This window comes from Sparus aurata, chromosome 22 (genome assembly GCF_900880675.1).
Source record: "Sparus aurata chromosome 22, fSpaAur1.1, whole genome shotgun sequence".
Classification (NCBI taxonomy): Eukaryota; Metazoa; Chordata; class Actinopteri; order Spariformes; family Sparidae; genus Sparus; species Sparus aurata.
The window spans coordinates 18,166,203-18,185,031 of NC_044208.1; the positions used below are offsets into that span (position 1 = coordinate 18,166,203).

Here is an 18,829-nt window from a genome sequence, read left to right on the forward strand (position 1 = left end):
GAGTCGAGACTTCAATAATCGGAATCGGAATCGAATCGGGAAATTGGGCCAATTAACCACCCCTAATTATTACGTAATCGCCATCAGTAAACAGTAGGGGTGTCACGATTCTCCAAATCCTCGAATCGATTAAATTTTCGATTCTAAGGTCACTGTTCGATTCGATTCTTGATTTTTACATTTATTTTTTTTAAAGCACAGGCTGCTATGCCATTTTTAGACTAGACTTTTATGCAATATATAATATCTGACCTTTGTTCGCAATGCACCACACTACATTGTCAAATTTAAAACATTTATTGACAACAAAATGTAACAATAATTTATATCTTCAGTCAATTAGAAACTTAAATAGAATAACCTGCCATCTAGTTTCTGCAGAGCTTGCAAACTGTGGCTTTTTTGTCAACATAACTCACTGGAAATCCAAAATACTTCCACACCTGCGACTTCAGTGAAAGAGGAGGGGGTTCAAATACTGTCGTTGGGTCTCCTTTGTTATAAGAGTGGCGGAGCCCGTTTCAGGAATAGGGCGGTGCATGAGGTGCGTGTATAATGGCGGGTACACACTACAGGATTTTTCAAACCTTCACAGATTAGGAGACCACACACTTGATGATAACAAAAGACAGATCGTACAAGATTTCTCTCTGCTGATCTTATAGTGTGTGGTGTTCTCCTTAGTGCACACCAGACACTAACCGATTCTTCAGCAGAGTATCTGGTTCTTCACGCGCAATATTGCAAATCTCGCGTGGTCAAACGTGACTTTAGTGTAAACAAACATGGCGGACGAACTGGAAGATGCAGTGGTGGTTGTTTTAGGCCTATTACTGGCTAAAAAAGTCATGGAGATGGCAAGAGTGTGGGCTGTGTATGCGTTACAGTGCGAGTTGGAGGTGAGTAAAATTGTCAGAAGTATTACAGATAGCTTCGAGAGCAGTGCTGTGCGCTCTGGCCCCCGGTACTGTGGGTAACCATGGTAACAAGTAAATAAAAGGCTGACGGAGAAACACAGCTGACTCAGCTCGCGTCTTGATTGGCTGTTGGTCGGGTACACGTGACATCACACGCTGTGGGTGCTCGGCTCCGCTCGGAACACCCCACACATTACAAGATTTCTAGTCGCAAATATTAAACATGTTCATTATTTACGATCTCTCCTTCCGACGCCTTCCGAGAGGATCTCCCCTGTGCTTTCCGACCACAGTCCGGGAGATGAACAGGAATGGTGTAACACCATGCTATCGTTTGGCTGGCTGTAGCTAATAGCTGCTGGCTTAGCTAGTAGCTAAGTTAGAGGAGGTTGACTCGCAGCACTTCAACACTTACCGTGTGTGTTTTTTTCCGCTTGGCAAGCCGACCGGACGTGACATGGGGGTGTGGCAGCATCGACGATCCCATTTTTTTAATTCGAAGTTCGAGATTTTGACTTGATTTCGGTCAATTTCGATTTAAAATCGAAATCGTGACGCCCTTAGTAAACAGGTCGCTGCGTGACTCTGTCACTTGCAGGGACGGAGGCTGTTTTCTGGGGGAAAGTTCAGCGAAGTCTCAGTCGGGAGGGTTGACCATCACAGTGATTTCTATCAACACAACCTATTGAGTGAGTTAAAGGTTTTTGCCGGTGACAGACTATGGTGGACTAAACCTGACATAAGTATAAATAAATAAATGCATAAATAAATACATAAATAAATAAATAAATGCTGAAATAAATGTATAAATAAATACATAAAAGTATAAATAAAAGAATAAATGCATTTCTGTTCACCTACATTTATTTATTTCTGTATTTCTGTTCACCTACATTTATTTATTTCTGTATTTCTGTTCACCTACATTTATTTATTTCTGTATTTCTGTGTCCATATGTAAATGAGGAGGTAGGAGGTCCTAACCTCAGTCAAGAGCATGATTGGTTACAGGAGTGGACTTGATGAGGGTCTACTACTTCTGCCTTACTAGCAGCGCTGATTCCTGTACACTATACAGGAATGTTGATGCTACCAGCAAGCCCGCTCAGCTAACTGTTAGCTGCAGTTGTTGACATTTGTTCATGTAGCTCTGGTTTAGTAATGAATTTGACTGGCGTTCATTTTAACTTGTGAGGGTCCCAGGTGTGCTGGTGGTGTGGTTTGAGAATCCCGTCTGGAGAGAGAGGGGTCCTCGGCCATGTCCGCTAACCAGGAAAAACATTCTGCTCATCGCTCCAAGTCATGTATATGTGTATTCTAGATGAGCGCTACAGAGCACAAATTGTCCAAAAGTGCATGTTGTCGGTCTCATATCTTTGTTGTGAATGTCTGTACTCTAAAATAACTCATGGGTGGAACAGGCTGAGGCATTTGTTCACGCCGAGTTGCTCGAGAGCGGCGTGGAGACCCCCGTTAGCTCTTATGTTAGCTGTTAGCTGCTCGCTGTAGCGCAGCGTCCAGGTTACCTTGTGACACCGGTTACCATCGGGTATTTTTCATTCCGCACTGCGTTCAAATGGTTACTTAAAGCCATCGTTCCGAGCCGCATACATCGTTATTAAGCTGAAGCTAAGTCAGTGTGAAAACTGTACACTGTCATACAGCCTGCTGGTCAAACAGTCTGCAGAGTACGTTGACATCCAGCCCGAGCTCAGCGTGAGGTCAATCAGCTGTGGCAAATCGTGAGACGTCCAGATCAACCTGTGATACAAACACCAGTAGCGACAATGGTTCATAGGAAAGCCCAGACATGTATCTCACTCTCAATGGTAACATGTGTCAACAGTTAACCTGGACGCTACACTCTCAGCGCTACAGCGAGCAGCCAACAGCTAAAAGCTAAAAGCTAACTGCTAACAGCTAACATAAGAGCTAACAGCGTTGTCCACGCCGCTCTCGAGCCGCTCGGCGTGAACAAATGCTTAATACTGTTCCACACATGAGTTGGTTGAGAGTACAGAGATTCACGACAAAGATATGAGACCGACAACATGCACTTTTGGATGATTTGTGCTCTGTAGCGCTCGTCTAACAGTGGTTTGCAAGTCACAGCCCCGGCATCTCCGTGTGGATAGAAGTGTTCAAGCCACGTCAAAATGAATACACATATACATGACTTGGAGCGATGAGCAGAATGTTTTTCCTGGTTAGCTGACATGGCTGAGGACCCCTCTCCCCCATACAGGATTCTCAAACCACACCACCAGCACATCTGGGACCCTCGCAAGTTAAAATGAACGCCAGTTAACCTGTCACACTGGTCGAGGCCATTAAGCTAACTGGAGCTGGTTTAAAACGTTACAGAGAGCGAGGCTTGGGATCAGGAATCGTTTGCTTTTGTCTGGCTCTCCGATTTGACCAATCATGCTTTTGACTGAAGTTAGGACCTCCTCCCTCCTCATTTACATATGGACACAGAAATACAGAAATAAATAAAAGTAGGTGAACAGAAATACAGAAATAAATAAATGTAGGTGAACAGAAATAAATAAATGTAGGTGAACAGAAATGTGGAAATAAATAAAAATCATTTATTCTTTTATTTATACTTTTATGTATACATTTATTTCAGCATTTATTTATTCATTTATTTATGCATTTATTTATTTATTTCAGCATTTATTTATGTATTTATTTATGCATTTATTTATTTATTTATACTTATGTCAGGTTTAGTCCTCCATAACACGCTGTTTTTCGGGCAGAAATGTGACGAAGAGTTGGTAGGACAGGCGGGAGGACAGACACTTCTCTGCTTACAACTGCGGTATTTTTTTCCTCATATAAGTTACCAACGACAGTTACAGTTACTGTGTTACTTTTGTTTGGTCATGTAACGTTGAATTAATCGTTAGATTAGTCGACTAATTGAATAATCGCTAGATTAAACGTTTAAAAAATAATCTTCTGGGACAGTTCTAATGCAGACCTGCCAACCTGTACGCATTTTGCGTAGCAAGTATGCAATTTGACATCTAACTACGCTGGTACGAGTCGCCCCTCTAAACTACGCAAAAAGCTGCGGACATGTGAGTTCTGTGGCAAATGTGCATGTGCGGTACTCATGTCTGACAACACGATGCAGCTGTGTGGTGAAGCAGTTTCAGCCAATCATTGTAGAAAAAGAATAACGAGTCTACCGAACCTATAGCGTAACATCCCCGCCCACCTCCTCCCTGCCTCCGAGTCATCCTGCCCTCTGCCTCCCTCTCCGTCCTCCGTCCCCCACTCGCTGCAGTTGGCGCTTAAAAAGGTAAACTGTGTGTGTGTGTGTGTGTGTGTGTGTGTCAGTGGACCTGCCAGCTTTTGGTGAATGTGAACCGTTACGCATAACGTTACTTTCACCGTGGAAACATTCGTGCCGAAGTCTAAGTGAAAAAACGGAAAAAAAAAGATTTGCAAGGTGTTTTTTCTTAGCAAATCTATCGATCATGTTCCCCTAATGACCCCAATGCATCGCCAAAGAAAAAAGAGGAATAAGAGGCAGCGGTGCATGCGTGTGTGTGTGTGTGTGTACTTTAGCCTTTATATATATCCATTGCAGATAGAGTAGGCCTGTATATAAGGAGGAATGTGATTATTTATACAGTTTAAATATGTAGCCAACAAATCTTTTACAGCAAGTTTTGCAACCGCTGCCATGGCAGATGAGGGGAACGAAGACAGGGAGGGACAGGGCAGCAGACCTGCCATAAAGAAGAGGGTCCATGTCTCCCAGAAGTTTTTGAATAAATATCAAGAACAGTGGCCATGCTTGCAACCCTCTAAAGTTCCTCATCATGCATTTTGCACAGTGTGCAATTATGATGTGGACATAAGCCACCAGGGAGCTGCAGGTAATATATAAATTAGCCACGGTAATGTGTGCTGTAAGCCAATTTAATTATTACATTCCTGAAAACAAAAACACCTATTGCAATATACAAAATAAATTATTACCATTTTTTTATTAAAATAATTTTTAAATTTTTGATTAAATAAGTATTGAAATAATTCAGTGCAGTTAACTTGTGGCTATCAGCTTGTATAATCACACATATCATATAAAGAAAGCAAGTGCAACTCTTTAGTTTTACAGTTCAATATTAAAATGTCCAGTGCAGTGCACATGATATTCTGGAGTCAGGTCAAATTGTAAAAAATGTCTATCACTTAACTAATCAAAAACTATGAACAAGTGCGTGTGTGTGTGTTTTGCAGACTGTGGAGGGCAAAAAACATTTAAAATATAGGTTTTATTGTTTTTTATAACCGATTTCCAGCCAGTAAATGGGGAAATTACTGCGTGCAAAGCAATGGAGTTGCAAAAGTCTGCGAAAAAAAGCAGCACAACACAAGTGGTACTCAAAATTGGTACTCAAGGTTGGCAGGTCTGCTAATGGGTCGTTCAGACCGAACGCTTGATAATTTTGGACTATTCGCTTCATTCGCGCTATTCGTGTCATTCGCGCGGTGGTGACATCAGCCATGACCGACGTGGAAAGAGAGCGGTCTGAACGCCTCTTTTGTTTTCAAATTTGTCCCGGTAGAACACCGCAGTGGTGTCGTACAGCACAGGGTGCCCACACACAGCTACAATAAGCTTTTCCTCCATTGTTGCTCTGAGCAACCATAAACAACCGTACGTGAGGGAAGTGACGTCGTCGGCTTGAACTCGTCGCTGATTGGATATTGTGGCGCGATGCCGCCCGAAAAGTTGGATATTTTCAACGCGACGCTTCAGACGCCCCAGACGCTTCAGACGCTCCATTCGCACCGCCTGAATCGCGTGTCATCGCGCCATTTACATTGATTTTCAATGTAGTGTTGCTGCTCCATTCGCGTCTATCGTGTTCGGTCTGAACGCCCCTTAAATTTGACAAGATGTCATCCTATTTTATGACATGCCACTGTCTAATGGAGCAGTAAGATTCCTGAGCCAGTTTTTGCTCATGGTCACTTCTAGCTTGATGATCAGCTTGAAGGCACGTGTGAAGGCTGTACCACTGCTACATTACCTGGAACGTGAAGGAACTGTAGCGGCCCTGCCCATAAATGGCCCTGTCAATGTTCAAGGTGCCAGGAGATTGAAGGAAACAACTGGTTGACTTAATTCCACCTTTCCTGTCTGGGTGGTGTCTCTCTTTGATATGGCGATCAAGGATATTAAAATACAGAATATGTTATTTTATAGAATTTTGAGAAAAACAACTTATACAATGTTTGATTCTGTTGAAGAAGTTGTAGAAAATAGGAAGCGAACAACTTCTCTCTTTGACTGCCTAACAGTCGTTTATTCAACCACCAAACTTAAAACTCACTAACGGCTGGACTTAACGGCTGGAAAAACGGCTAAAAACCCCTCATCTCCTCCGTTGCCAAGGTAACCCACTGACGCTTAAGCTGAGTTACGGGGCGCCTCTGTTGCCATGGTTACTCACTGACGCTTACTAGGTGCTTAGCCTAAGAGTCTGTTGTCAGTGAGAAAGAAACTAACCAAATGGTGAATTATGTCCGCTCAGTCCACTACATACGCCCCCCCAGAATTCACCTTAAAAAGAATGAAATGAAAATATCAACATGTTGGAGGGCGGATGGTCCGACCATAACGGCTCCGGAGAACAGGTGCGGGGGCCAGGGCTCCCGCCGGGGAATCCACTGAGGTCTTGTTGCTGTGCTGGGGTGTTGCGGGTGGCCGCCCCCTCCGCGGGGGCTGGGCCAGCTCCACAGGCCGGTCCAAGTCCAGGTGAGCTGGTTTGAGGCGGTCTATTGAGACACACTCCGGCTTACCACCAATGTCCACCACAAAGTGCTTGTCCCCGGTCTCCAGTACGCGGAACGGTCCATCGTAGGGAGGTTGCAGAGGCCCACGGTGGGCGTCGTGGCGGATGAAAACATACTTGGCTGCCTGAAGGCAAGTGGGCACGTGAGACTGAGGGGGAGACCGTGTTGTGAAGTGGGGATGGGTGTGAAGGCTCTGGCATTGTCCAGGAGCGAGGTCCGTTGATGCGTTGCCAACCAAGGAGCTGTGGTGTTGGGGAGGAAATCCCCTGGGACCCGAAGAGGTTGTCCATAGACCAGTTCTGCAGATGAGGTCTGAAGGTCCTCTTTGGGTGCAGTTCGCAGGCCCAACATGACCCACGGAAGCTTGTCGACCCAGCTGTTGTCTGTGAGGCTTGCTCGCAATGCGGCCTTCATGGAACGATGAAAACGCTCGCACAGTCCATTAGCCTGTGGGTGGTAGGCAGTGGTGCGGTGGAGTTTGACTCCTAGGCTCCCTACTACTGTGTTCCAGAGCTCGGAGGTGAACTGTGGGCCTCTATCAGAGGAGAGGTCAGACGGGGTGCCAAAACGGGCGACCCAGGTGGCAATGAACGCCCATGTTACCTCAGTGGACGTCGTTGAGGACAGCGGAACGGCTTCTGGCCACCGTCTGGTCTGGTCAACCATGGTGAGGAGGTGTGTGAAACCATGGGAGGGGGGTAGGGGTCCCACCAGGTCTATGTTGATGTGGTCAAACCTCCTCTCGGGCACGGGGAACTGTGCCAGGGGGGCCTTGGTGTGGCAGCGCACCTTAGCGCGTTGGCAGTCCACGCAGAGACCGTGCCAGACGAATTTAGCCGATACCAGTCTTTGAGAAGGTTTCCTTCCTGGGTGAGAGAGGCCATGCACAGCCTCGAAAACTTGCCGTTTCCACCCGGCGGGGACGACGGGCCGTGGCTGACCTGTGGAAACACCGCACAGGAGTGAGGTTTTGGATTCATCAAAGGCAATGTCCTCCAATTGCAACCCGGTGATAGCTGTCCTGAAAGCCTGCACGTCCGGATCAGCGGCTTGGTCTGCTGCCATGCGGGCATAGTCAATCCCCAGGTGGACGGTTCCTGCGACGGCCCTGGAGAGGCAGTCCGCGACCAGGTTGTGTTTTCCGGCAACGTGCTGTATGTCCGTTGTAAACTCTGAAATGTAGGAGAGCTGTCTCTGTTGGCGGGCAGACCAAGGTTCAGTCACTTTGGCCATGGCGAATGTCAGTGGTTTGTGGTCCACAAACGCTGTGAACTGCCGTGCCTCCAGCAGGAAATGAAAGTGTCGGATGGCGAGGTAGAGTCCGAGGAGTTCGCGGTCAAAGGTGCTGTATTTCCGTTCGTTTGGGCGTAGCTGCCGGCTGAAGAAAGCGAGCGGTTGCCAGGCACCGTTCACCCACTGCTCGTGTACTGCGCCCACTGCATAGTCTGAAGCATCTGTGGTGATGGCGATGGGAGCATTGGGTGTTGGGTGTGCCAGCATTGTTGAGTTGGCCAACGCGTTCCTCCCTAAAGCAGGGCTTGACGCCAAGCTTTTTTCCAAGTAGCACTGTGCTACCAAGCTGAAAAATTTAGTAGCACGCAGCATTTTTTTAGTAGCACAATGAAATTTCAGCAATTTTGGTCAAAACGTCATTTTCAAACAAATAAGTACTTATTTAATTTTTAATGTTATAACTGGCTCTTTGCCTTAACAAAAACCAGGAAAGACAAACAATCCAAATTTTTGTGTGAAAATATAACATTTATTATAACCAACTAGGAAAGTTCATTAATTCATCAAACTGGAAGAATGTCCCTGCTCCAGCATTCAACATAGTCTGGTCTCCTGACCCGCTTGGAGCTAAGCCACCTCTCTACTGCTTGACTTGGGTCATAGCTCTCCAGTGGAGGCCCCTCGAGGCTGATTCGCATCAGGTCCTCTGTCGTGGACACGGCCAGGCTGCTTCGTGTAGATGTCTTAATGCGGTTTTGGGCCGAAAACCCCCTCTCGCACTGGGCTGCAGATATGGGCAGCACAAGCATGATCATCACCAACTCCAAGATGTTCTAGGGGGAAAACAATTTCCATGTTTTACCCTCACCTCTCAATATTCAAAACACAACACATACAAAAAAACAAAACAAACGAAAAGTATTCAAGTAAGGCTGAGTTTTGACTTACTCTTTAGTCTGTCTTGTAGGGGTCTTTCGTGAGGAGCAGTTCCCAAAGGTCAGTGTAGCTTTTGTCTGGAAAATTCTCGCTGATTAGCATCTTCAGGCTTTGCCACTCCTCCATGATTGAGGGGATGTCACAACCAGCTCTGAGGAATGAAAGAGAGCAAGTGAGTTAGCATGCAACTTGTATGTCACAGCTGTCCAAGCAGTGCCTTAAAATAATAGATACAGATTTTTGGACCTTTAAAAACATGTCTGGGGTTTGTTACATGCATTCTTACCCTCTTAAAGGCTTTTCGAATCGTGTTGCCAGCTCTGCAATGCTGTCATTGCCAAAAGTCAGCAGACTGGCTTGATCCTTCGGCCAGGCATCTGGGTTCAGGGCTTTGAAGGAGTCCAGCGGGGTCCTGGCACCATCATCAGAGACCAAACTACCAAACCTAAAATAGAGGATTTGTGGCCATTAGGGATGCACATGGTTAACCGTTTAACCGTTAACCGATAACAGGAATTTTGACCGATTAATACTATCGGTTAAATTTTCTCTTAGCTACTTGTCAATCAACTCATGGGAGCGTGTCTACGCGTGCCACACGTGAAACATGTGCCTTTACTTGCTTTCCGCCACAGCCCACTTCACAGCAAAAATGAAGTGAGCAAAAAGGAGTTCTGTGTGGGACAATTTCGACCGCAAAGGAGATGAGGTTATTTGCTAATGTTCTATCGGGAAAATAAGTCCCGACAGGACGAACCGGTCTGATCCGTCCTGAAGGGACTTATTTTCCCGATAATGACCGCTGTTCTATACATTATCCTGCTTATTACACGGCTACTTGCCAACACGAAAAAAACATCACACAGTATGTCTTTTTACAATTTATTTGTTACCGTTCAGGCGTTAACAGTGTTTTTCAGCTGAGAAATAGTTCGCCAAACCGACGCCGTTTCGCTTCTCCCTCTTCGCTGCTTTCCTCTTCTTCTTTTCTTGACCTTTGATGACAACTCAGCCTTTTGCCAAGACTCGAAATCACTGTATTTACCAAAAATATTAAAGTTAATGTGAAACTCATCCATACTAGTGGCATAGGAGTAGTTTTTTCCCGTATGAAGTAGACTACAGATCAGCTGACGTCGCTTAGCAACCGAAGACGCTGCGGTGATGTGACCGGGACTACTTGCGGAGCAAAGATTTTAGAGCGCGGAGTGATACGAAATACGCGAATCAGAGGCAAAAGGGCCACTTTCAAGTGAATGGAGCTTTCTGCAGCATTAAGAAGAGCCGTGTAATAACGGTTATTAATCGGTTAATGAGCGTCGGTTATCGGTCATAACATTTTTTTTAAATGTGCATCCCTAGTGGCAATATCAACACAATTAGGATTCACCTTTGTTTGATGATCTTTAAACCTATAGAGAATGTTCCTTTATAGTTTTTGTTGCCCATACCTTGTGTTGATCGCATCCAGGCATATCTGGACAGCAGCGTCAACATGACGTGCCAGCCCTGGATGTGTCAGCCCGTCCACGCTCCCCTTCAGCGTCATTCCCTAAAAAAGACAGACAGAAACATACTTACAATTATGGTTGTGACAATAATAGCAGTATTTAATCCTCCCTCATCATCAAACTCTTTCAACCTTGATAATCTTCAACATGATCAAATTTAAATCCATACATCATAAAATACTGACTTAACTAAACACTGACTGACTTATCCTAAACTGACCTGGAATCTCATTTCAGAGACATTTCCCTCAGCCTGTCTTGTGAAAATCTGGAGTCTGTTGAGGTAGCCACCTGGCTTGGGGCTGGTCTTAAGTGCCTGCACTCTTGCTACAGTTTTCCTTAACTCTGAGGTGGCTGTGGGGAGGATGAGACTGTTCCTCTGAAGTGTAAAGCTGAGCTGCGCTAACTCTCCAAAAAGATCGCAAAGGAAGTGGCAGAACACACAGAAGAGAGTACTCTCCATTTCCTTCTTTATCTGTTGAGTGATTGAGTAAATGAGTAAAGTGAAATTGTTAGCTGCCTATTGAAAATTAACTACACGTGAACTAAATATACTGACAACTTGGAGATGTTTAAGTTATAAATCTGTGCTTAGTTGTTAATTTATGCATTGTGGCTTACACAAGAGACTTACCTTTTTGGCCCGTCCTTGGACTTCCACAGAACATGACTGTGAGGCGGTGAGATGCTCCATATGCTGGAATACCACAGAATATTGGTCTGGGTCACTGGCCAGGTCCTTCCCCTCTCCGTGATGGAGGAACACCTTCAGTGCCCGTCGGATGTGAGGGATCCACCGAGTTCCCTTAATAATAATAATAATAATAATAATAATAATAATAATAATAATTACCATTAGTAATGATGTGTTTTACATGGTAAAAATCTGAAGAATGTCCATAAGACAATATTCAAGATGTGTATTAATGCAACACCTTGACACTGCTGGGATTGTGGACATCCACTCCAAGTTCCTGTCCAAGAGCATAGAGCTCTCGTTTTGATTTTCCACTGTAGTGGTACGTTTTCCAGATGAGATGCAGGAGATCATAGACTATGGCCACCTTTGGTTCCTTCTTCTGTAGTGTGAGTATGGCAAGCTCTAATCTGTGTGAGAAGCAGACATCCAACACAAAACACTCAAACAAATGTGTTGACAATTAAAAATGTAGGCGTAGTCGTGGTGGATGTGAACAGTGCAACTTATGGCTGTGTGAGTATTTAAAGTGTATTTATTTATTTATTCATAGCATGTGTAGGTATATAGTATTTATTTAGTGTACAGTTTAGTATTTATTTAGTATACAGTTTGGGGTATAGTATTTATTTAGTGTACAGTTTAGTATTTATTTAGTATACAGTTTAGGGTATAGTATTTATTTAGTGTACAGTTTAGTATTTATTTAGTATACAGTTTAGGGTATAGTATTTATTTAGTGTACAGTTTATTGTATAGTATTTATTTAGTGTACAGTTTAGGGTATAGTATTTATTTAGTGTACAGCTTAGTGTGTATTTATTTAGTGTACAGCTTAGGGTGTAGTCTTTATAGTGTAGTGTTATAGTATTTACACTCACCTGTGTGGCATACAATGGATTGGTATGATGTAGAGGCCTGCCTCATGTTGAAGATGGGCTACCACCCCCCCTTGCCTGCCCATGTTTACAGAGGCCCCATCAGCACCAAAGGAGACAAGCTTTTTCATCCAGGATTCTCCATCCCCTTCACAGACAGCTGCAAAGGCAGCCTTGGTGGCATTGAGAACCCCTAATAGAGCAGAAAATCACATTGAATAAAAAAAAAACACACACACACACACCAAATAACAGCTACAACTTCAATCAATTGTATTTATTAAAACACACTAACTGTGACTTACCAAGGGCATGGGCATGTCCGAGGGCCTGTTGTCCCACCAGGATGTTGACAGGTTTTCCAGCTTCCACAAGACGGATGTATACAATTTCACATTCTGTATTGGATACATCTGTGTCCCCGTCTATGAGGACGGCGAGGTAGTGCGCTGATTCGATCTTCTCTCTCAGCTCTTCTCTCATGACATCTGCGATCTGGCCGATCATCTCTGCACAGCGTTTGTCGTTGTTATAAGTTGGGTTAATGTCGACGCCATTTTTCTTGTGGAGGGCGAATAGTTTGGGGAATTTGGTGAAAGCAATTTCTTCTTTCGCTACATAGTATGCGATGTTGAATTTCATTTTCAGCTGTTTTATTGTCTCTTCATCCGAGCTGGCCTGCTGGCGCCCCACAGCTTTCTCGATGACTTTGTTCTGACATGAGATGAAGGCGTCCCTACATTGCTCATGTTTGCGAGACATGGCGTGCTTCTTCACCGTGTCTCTCTTCAGCTGCGCATCTCCGGTCACAAATGCGTTTTTCCCCGCTAACTTTGGGTGAGCGAGGCACCATTTACATAGCATTTTCCCCTCTTTAAAGATCAGCCACTTGAACACATTTTCCCACTGAGGGTTGTACTTGTACAGCTTCACAGCTACAGTGCCCCGGCTGCCTCCTGCATCACCCTCTCCCTTTCTCTCCAACGGACCCGGCTCATCCACCTCGTTTAACGCCCCGTCTTCTTCGTCCTCTTCTTCTTCTTTGTCTCTCTCGTTTCTGTCTTCCTTCTTCTCCTCTCTTGTTTTCTTAAAATAATAATCTGTTAGGGGGTTCATTTTCATGACACTCTTTCGCTTCTCCATTTTGGGTTTTGATTTTAGATTTCGCGCTGCAGTCTTGTGTGTGCGCGTGTGGTCTGTTATGGAAGCACTGCATTGGTTAGATCAGATTACATAGCTACAATGCTGCGCTTGCATTGGTTAGATCTGATTACGTAGCTACAATGCTGCGTTTGCATTGGAGGAGACGATTCGAGTGAACGGGAAATGGTGCGGCCGCTTCGTTGCTGTCCCGCGATGAAGAATTTATCAGCCTCCTCGGCTAGAGCTCGGCACTCCGTAATGGCAGTGTTGGCCAGCGCTGCTCGTACCTGAGAAGGTAGCTGCCGCAGAAAGGGTTGGTTAAAGAGGAAATCCGGCTTGTGTGCTCCCATGAGATCCAGCATCCTGTCAAATCAAATCAAATCAAATCAATTTTATTTATATAGCCCAAAAACACAATCACATTGCCTCAGTGGGCTTTACAATCTGTACAGTGAACAACATCCTCTGTCCTCTGACCCTCGATTCGAGTGAGGAAAAACTTCACATGTTGATGGAAAATAACAGGGTAAAAAAAACAATGGAAGAAACCTCAGGAAGAGCCACAGAGGAGGGATCCCTCTTCCAGGACGGACAGACATGCAATAGATGTTGCATACAGAAAAGAGCAACAATTCACAGTTTACAAGGTACATCAACAGAAGATCTGATACAAGTTATGCAACGTTAGTGGAACCAGGAGACGTTTGAGCAGGACGAGGCATCACCAAGTGGAGCCCGAGCCAGACGACCTCCTGTCCACCATGTTGACCTGGAAGAGGGCAGGCCACACAAGATAATTAGTAATAGACAGAGAGAGGCATCAAGATTTACAGAAATAAAGATATGAGGAGATAGTGAAGCAGAGGAGAGCAATGATCCAGCAGAGCCCGGGGTGTGACGATCCAGATCAGTCAGTATTTCAAGGCAGCAGGAGCCCGGAAATGGTAGATGGTCCCAGGGGGCCGTGGTCCATCAGAAGGGAGCCTGAAAGAAAGAGGGGAGGAGGAGAAAGAGAAGGAGGAGAGAGAAGAGGAGGGGCAGGAGAAAGAGAATGAGGAGAGAGAAGAGGAGGGGCAGGAGAAAGCTACAGAGAGTGACACAGCTTGCAGCTTGTGGGAACAGAAAACAAAAACAAAGGTTAGAGAAATGCAGTATCTATCAGAAAAAACAGATTGTTTCTCGTCGGCAGCACAGTGTAACTCTAGTACTAAAGGAGCTCATTGAGACTGACTCCGACCCACTGAAGAAGCTTACAGTTAATATCAGGGCTGAGTAATATCAAGTGAGTTTTGAGTTTAGATTTAAAGGCGTCAACAGAGACAGATTGTCTGATGTCAGCTGGGAGGTTATTCCAGAGGAAAGGAGCCCGATAGGAAAAAGCCCTGCAGCCAGCTGACTTCTTTTTGATCCTGGGAACCATCAGGAGCCCGGAATTTTGAGAGCGTAATGCCCGAGTTGGAATATATGGTTTAATGAGATCTGACATGTACAACGGGGCAAGGCCGTGTACAGTTTTGTATGTCATCAGCAGCACCTTAAAGTCTGATCTAAGATGCACTGGGAGCCAGTGCAGAGATGCTAAGATTAGTGTAATATGATCAAATTTTCTTGTACGTGTTAAGACTCTGGCTGCAGCATTCTGAACCATTTGAAGACTTTTGGTGCTGTCCGGTGGAAGACCTGAGAATAAGGCATTGCAGTAATCAAGCCTAGACGAAACAAAGGCATGAATCAGGATCTCTGCATCTGCAGTGGACAGGAAGGACCTAATTTTAGCTATATTGCGCAGGTGGTAGAAGCGATCTTGGTAATTTCTTTGATGTACTGATCAAAGGAGAGTGTAGAATCAAAAGTAACACCTAAATTCTTGACGGTTGAGCTTTGAGAAATAACACAGTTGTCGAGAGTTACAGTCACCTGGTCAACATGGTGTCTCTGTCTGGCGGGGGCGATGACCAGCATCTCAGTTTTTTCCGAATTTAGGAGCAGGAAGTTTTCTGACATCCACTTCTTCACTGCATATAGGCAGGTCTCTAGCTTCGTGATTTGCGATTTGTCATCAGCTTTTAAGGGCACATACAGCTGAGTGTCATCCGCATAGCAGTGGAAATGTATTCCATAGCTCTGAATAATTTGGCCGAGAGGTGAAATATATAAAGAGAAGAGCAAAGGGCCCAAAACAGAGCCCTGGGGAACTCCATACTTCACAGCAGTAAAAGTTGATGACGTACCATTGTAGGAAACACATTGTGTTCTTTCGGACAGGTGCGATTTTAGCCAGGCTAGGGCCAGGCCAGAGATGCCAAATTGACTTTCAAGTCTGTCTGACAGTATGCCATGATCTATATCCTGTCCATGAGTTCAGACGGCTTGTTGTCGCCGAGGCCTTGGATGGAGAAAAGCCGGCCGGCTCGTTCTGCGTCGGAAAGCTCAAAAGCTTTCAACAGGTGAGTTTTGAATGTTTTATATTTCTCCTCCTCAGGTGGGTTTGTGAGAAAACTCGCCACTCTCGTGGCCGTTGAATTTCCCAGTGCCGACACCACATAATAATATTTCGTGGCATTCGCGGTAATCTCCCGGAGTGCAAACTGCGCTTCTGTTTGGGCGAACCAGGCTGAGGCAGACGATTCCCAGAAGTCGGGCAGCTTAAGGGAGACGGCGTTAGTCAACATGTTCGTAGAGATGTCTGTGGAGGCGTCCAGCAGACAAACGTCGGGGTCACCAGTGAAGATGTTGTAGAAAATAGGAAGCGAACAACTTCTCTCTTTGACTGCCTAACAGTCGTTTATTCAACCACCAAACTCAAAACTCACTAACGGCTGGACTAAACGGCTGGAAAAACGGCTAAAAACCCCTCATCTCCTCCGTTGCCAAGGTAACCCACTGACGCTTAAGCTGAGTTACCGGGCGCCTCTGTTGCTATGGTTACTCACTGACGCTTACTAGGTGCTTTGCCTAAGAGTCTGTTGTCAGTGAGAAAGAAACTAACCAAATGGTGAATTATGTCCGCTCAGTCCACTACACTGTTAAGTAATGCATGCTCACAATTTGAGATACCCAACGTAATTTTCGATCAGCCACTTGAAACTTTTGCCACTGTATTTCCCAAATGTAACGATGAGCTGACGGAGATACTACTTCTCCTTGGGATTTGCAATAATCAGCAAGCACTTCTTTTAAGCTGAAGAGTTACACATTGGAATGATTATTACAAATATTAAGCATGGAAGTTATTTATAAGTGCAGTAGCTTTGCATGCCTGCAGCACTGCACATGATGGGTTGGGTGCAAACACATCTACATAGGGCTGCACGATTCTGGAAAAAATGTGAATCACGATTTTTTTGCTTAGAATTGAGATCACAATTCTCTGGCACAATTTTTTTTCACAAAATGTTTATTGCACTGATGAACTTGAACAAAACAAAAAAAACCATTGTAGTATGGTAGAGGCATACTACTATGCCTCTGCCAAAGCAGTGTTTTTTTTGTTTTGTTGAAGTTCTATCATTGGATGAGAAATGATTTTTAAAAAAGTAAAAAAAAAAGGATTGTCTCCAAGATGACAGGGCATCTTTTAATCCCTCATGTTGTACAGTGTTTATTGGGGCCGTATCCTTGGCTAGGTGATATGTGATAGCTGCGGTCGGCTTTCTGAAACGGAGGCGTAATATTCCTCCTTTTCCAAAAGTCGCCTCTGGGGTTGGCGTAAACAACACGTGACGTGAGTCTCGAAGTTGGGCTGTGAACAATTGACAACGAATTTGTCTTCAATATAAGAGCTTTACATTGCACCCCATTGGAGTTTAGAACTGGGTTCTTAGCGGGAAGCTTTTAATTTGAAAGTAGCGACTGTTCCTAGCTTGCGCTACAACAACAAGCTAGAGATCCAGGAGACGCTAGCATCTCAGCGGCTGTCCAGTTGCCCATCTAGCAGGCGAGGTGGAAATAAGTGTACCCTCCGAGGCGGCAAATCGGCGGACCAGAACAGACCCTCAATTTGCCGCCCTCTGTCTAAAACCGCGGACCTAGCCGCCAAAAGGACGGGCAGATTGGTGGCTTGGTGCCCTGTCTAAAAACGGCTTCTCACTCCAACACTCAACTGCAGGCAGGCTTCCTCCACTGAATCAAGTGCTGCGTTTGGGGGCGCTTCAAAAAATCCGGGAGGAAAATAGGAGCATTTATTTGTGATTCAGCTCGAGATATAAAATGCTTCAGAATCGCTATGTGTGGAAATGAGATCACGTGTATGTGTGAATCGAGATCTCGATTTTTTTTTACGATTTTTCGTGCAGCCCTACATCTACATGGATCATAGGTTGGTTGTGCTTCTGTGACACTAATGCAGAGATATTACCTTCCTCACAAGCAGTCTTCAGATCCCTCAAACTGCTGTCATCGTACATTACGGATGGTTTAGATGACTGGCATACTTTGGCCTCCTTCGTTGCTTCCAGAACCCATTGTTGCCTATCTTGTGGTACACTTGTGTCCAGAATACACAGGACAGGCAACAATGGATCTTTACCAGGTCTTGTAGCTGAAAAACATTGAACTGATAAAGTGATTTGGGACTTCACCCGTGATAAAAGTACTAAAGTTGTAAGTGTGTAGGTTCAACAAACCACATATGTGTGAAAGGGTCTTTAAGTGACAATGTAATGACACAAGCTAATTGTTAAATCACACTGGAAACAGTCACATATATAGTGTTAAGGACACACGAGGTGATGAAATATCCCAGCCTTCACCTGTGACTCACCTGCTGAATGAGAGGCTGCCTTGAACTCCATATTTTCTTCTTACTTATTTGCTTCACTCTGTAGAAGAAAATATTAGGCCAGTTAAAAGGGGCTTACTTAAATGTGCCAATTTTGTCATACTAACTAACCCACACATCCAGCCAGTGGGGTCTTAAAACAATGTGTGGGAAAGACATTGAAACCACTTAATATTTGCAGATGCTGGGTTAGAATGCCAGTGTTATTTACAGCAGTGATACTTGAGTTACCTACAGAACAACTTACTCAACTGGGCACAGAACTTCTGACATGAAGAGGAAGACAAGTTGCAAGTAATTTATGATAATTCTGATCCCATGAGTTGGTTATTTTTCTCTAAATGTGAACTCTTTCCCATGTACTGAAATGAAGCAGCAGCTATTAAGTGCAGTCAGATATCTGATTTAACTGTCACATAGACCTAGAGTCACATCATATACCTAGTGAACTAGTTATTAGCTGCTAAGTCGACAGACTTTGCCTTACTTAAAATGGCTGTACTACAGAATAAGAATCATCAACAGTTGAACTATACACTTTTATCCACTAGAAAGAATGAACAACTCCGATAACAACTCTTACCTTGTATTTGTCTCTCCGAAAAACACCTAGATAGATGTCACAGTGGCAATTTGCCTGGCTCCAAAAGCGATTGCTGCGAAGTGTCAATCACCGCAAGGGGCGGGGAGGTGTGTGAACTGTAGACGGTCAACCAATCAACATTGCAAAACACAAGCGACTGTAGACTCTAGGCCAATGTGGGGAATTGTCTACAGCGGGTTTGCACTGTCCTGGGCCCAGCATAAATGTGGGAATCTCGACTGCATAATTTCTAGTAGTGGGGGACTGCGTATATGGTACGCAGTATATGGTTGTATATTGCAGTTAATTCTGTTCCCCACCAGAGACC

At 44.7% G+C, this 18,829-nt stretch overlaps 1 protein-coding gene and 1 long non-coding RNA gene across 6 annotated transcripts; both read right to left on the reverse strand.

The window, feature by feature from the left end:
* Positions 1 to 8,486: 8,486 nt before the first annotated feature.
* Positions 8,487 to 14,907, reverse strand: LOC115573642 (zinc finger protein 862-like). 5 transcript variants are annotated; one of them, XM_030404520.1, is made up of 10 exons: positions 14,753 to 14,907; positions 12,301 to 13,501; positions 11,999 to 12,188; positions 11,356 to 11,527; positions 11,055 to 11,225; positions 10,641 to 10,895; positions 10,361 to 10,461; positions 9,196 to 9,354; positions 8,922 to 9,060; positions 8,487 to 8,806 (listed from the first exon to the last, which is right to left on the reverse strand). In XM_030404520.1, exons 2-9 carry the CDS (start codon positions 13,136 to 13,138, stop codon positions 8,925 to 8,927), a joined length of 2,022 nt encoding a protein of 673 aa, XP_030260380.1. In that variant the 5' UTR covers positions 13,139 to 13,501; positions 14,753 to 14,907; the 3' UTR covers positions 8,487 to 8,806; positions 8,922 to 8,924. The 5 variants fall into 5 exon arrangements, with proteins under 5 accessions (XP_030260380.1, XP_030260379.1, XP_030260382.1 ...); XM_030404519.1 differs by lacking the exon at positions 14,753 to 14,907 and adding an exon at positions 13,688 to 13,742; XM_030404522.1 differs by lacking the exon at positions 14,753 to 14,907 and having other exon boundaries at positions 8,487 to 8,757; positions 12,301 to 13,626.
* A 2,452-nt stretch (positions 14,908 to 17,359) lies between these two features.
* On the reverse strand, positions 17,360 to 18,829 carry LOC115573643 (uncharacterized). Its single transcript, XR_003982318.1, has 3 exons — positions 18,502 to 18,829; positions 17,901 to 17,958; positions 17,360 to 17,678 (listed from the first exon to the last, which is right to left on the reverse strand). It is a non-coding gene; the product is annotated as an uncharacterized LOC115573643 (long non-coding RNA).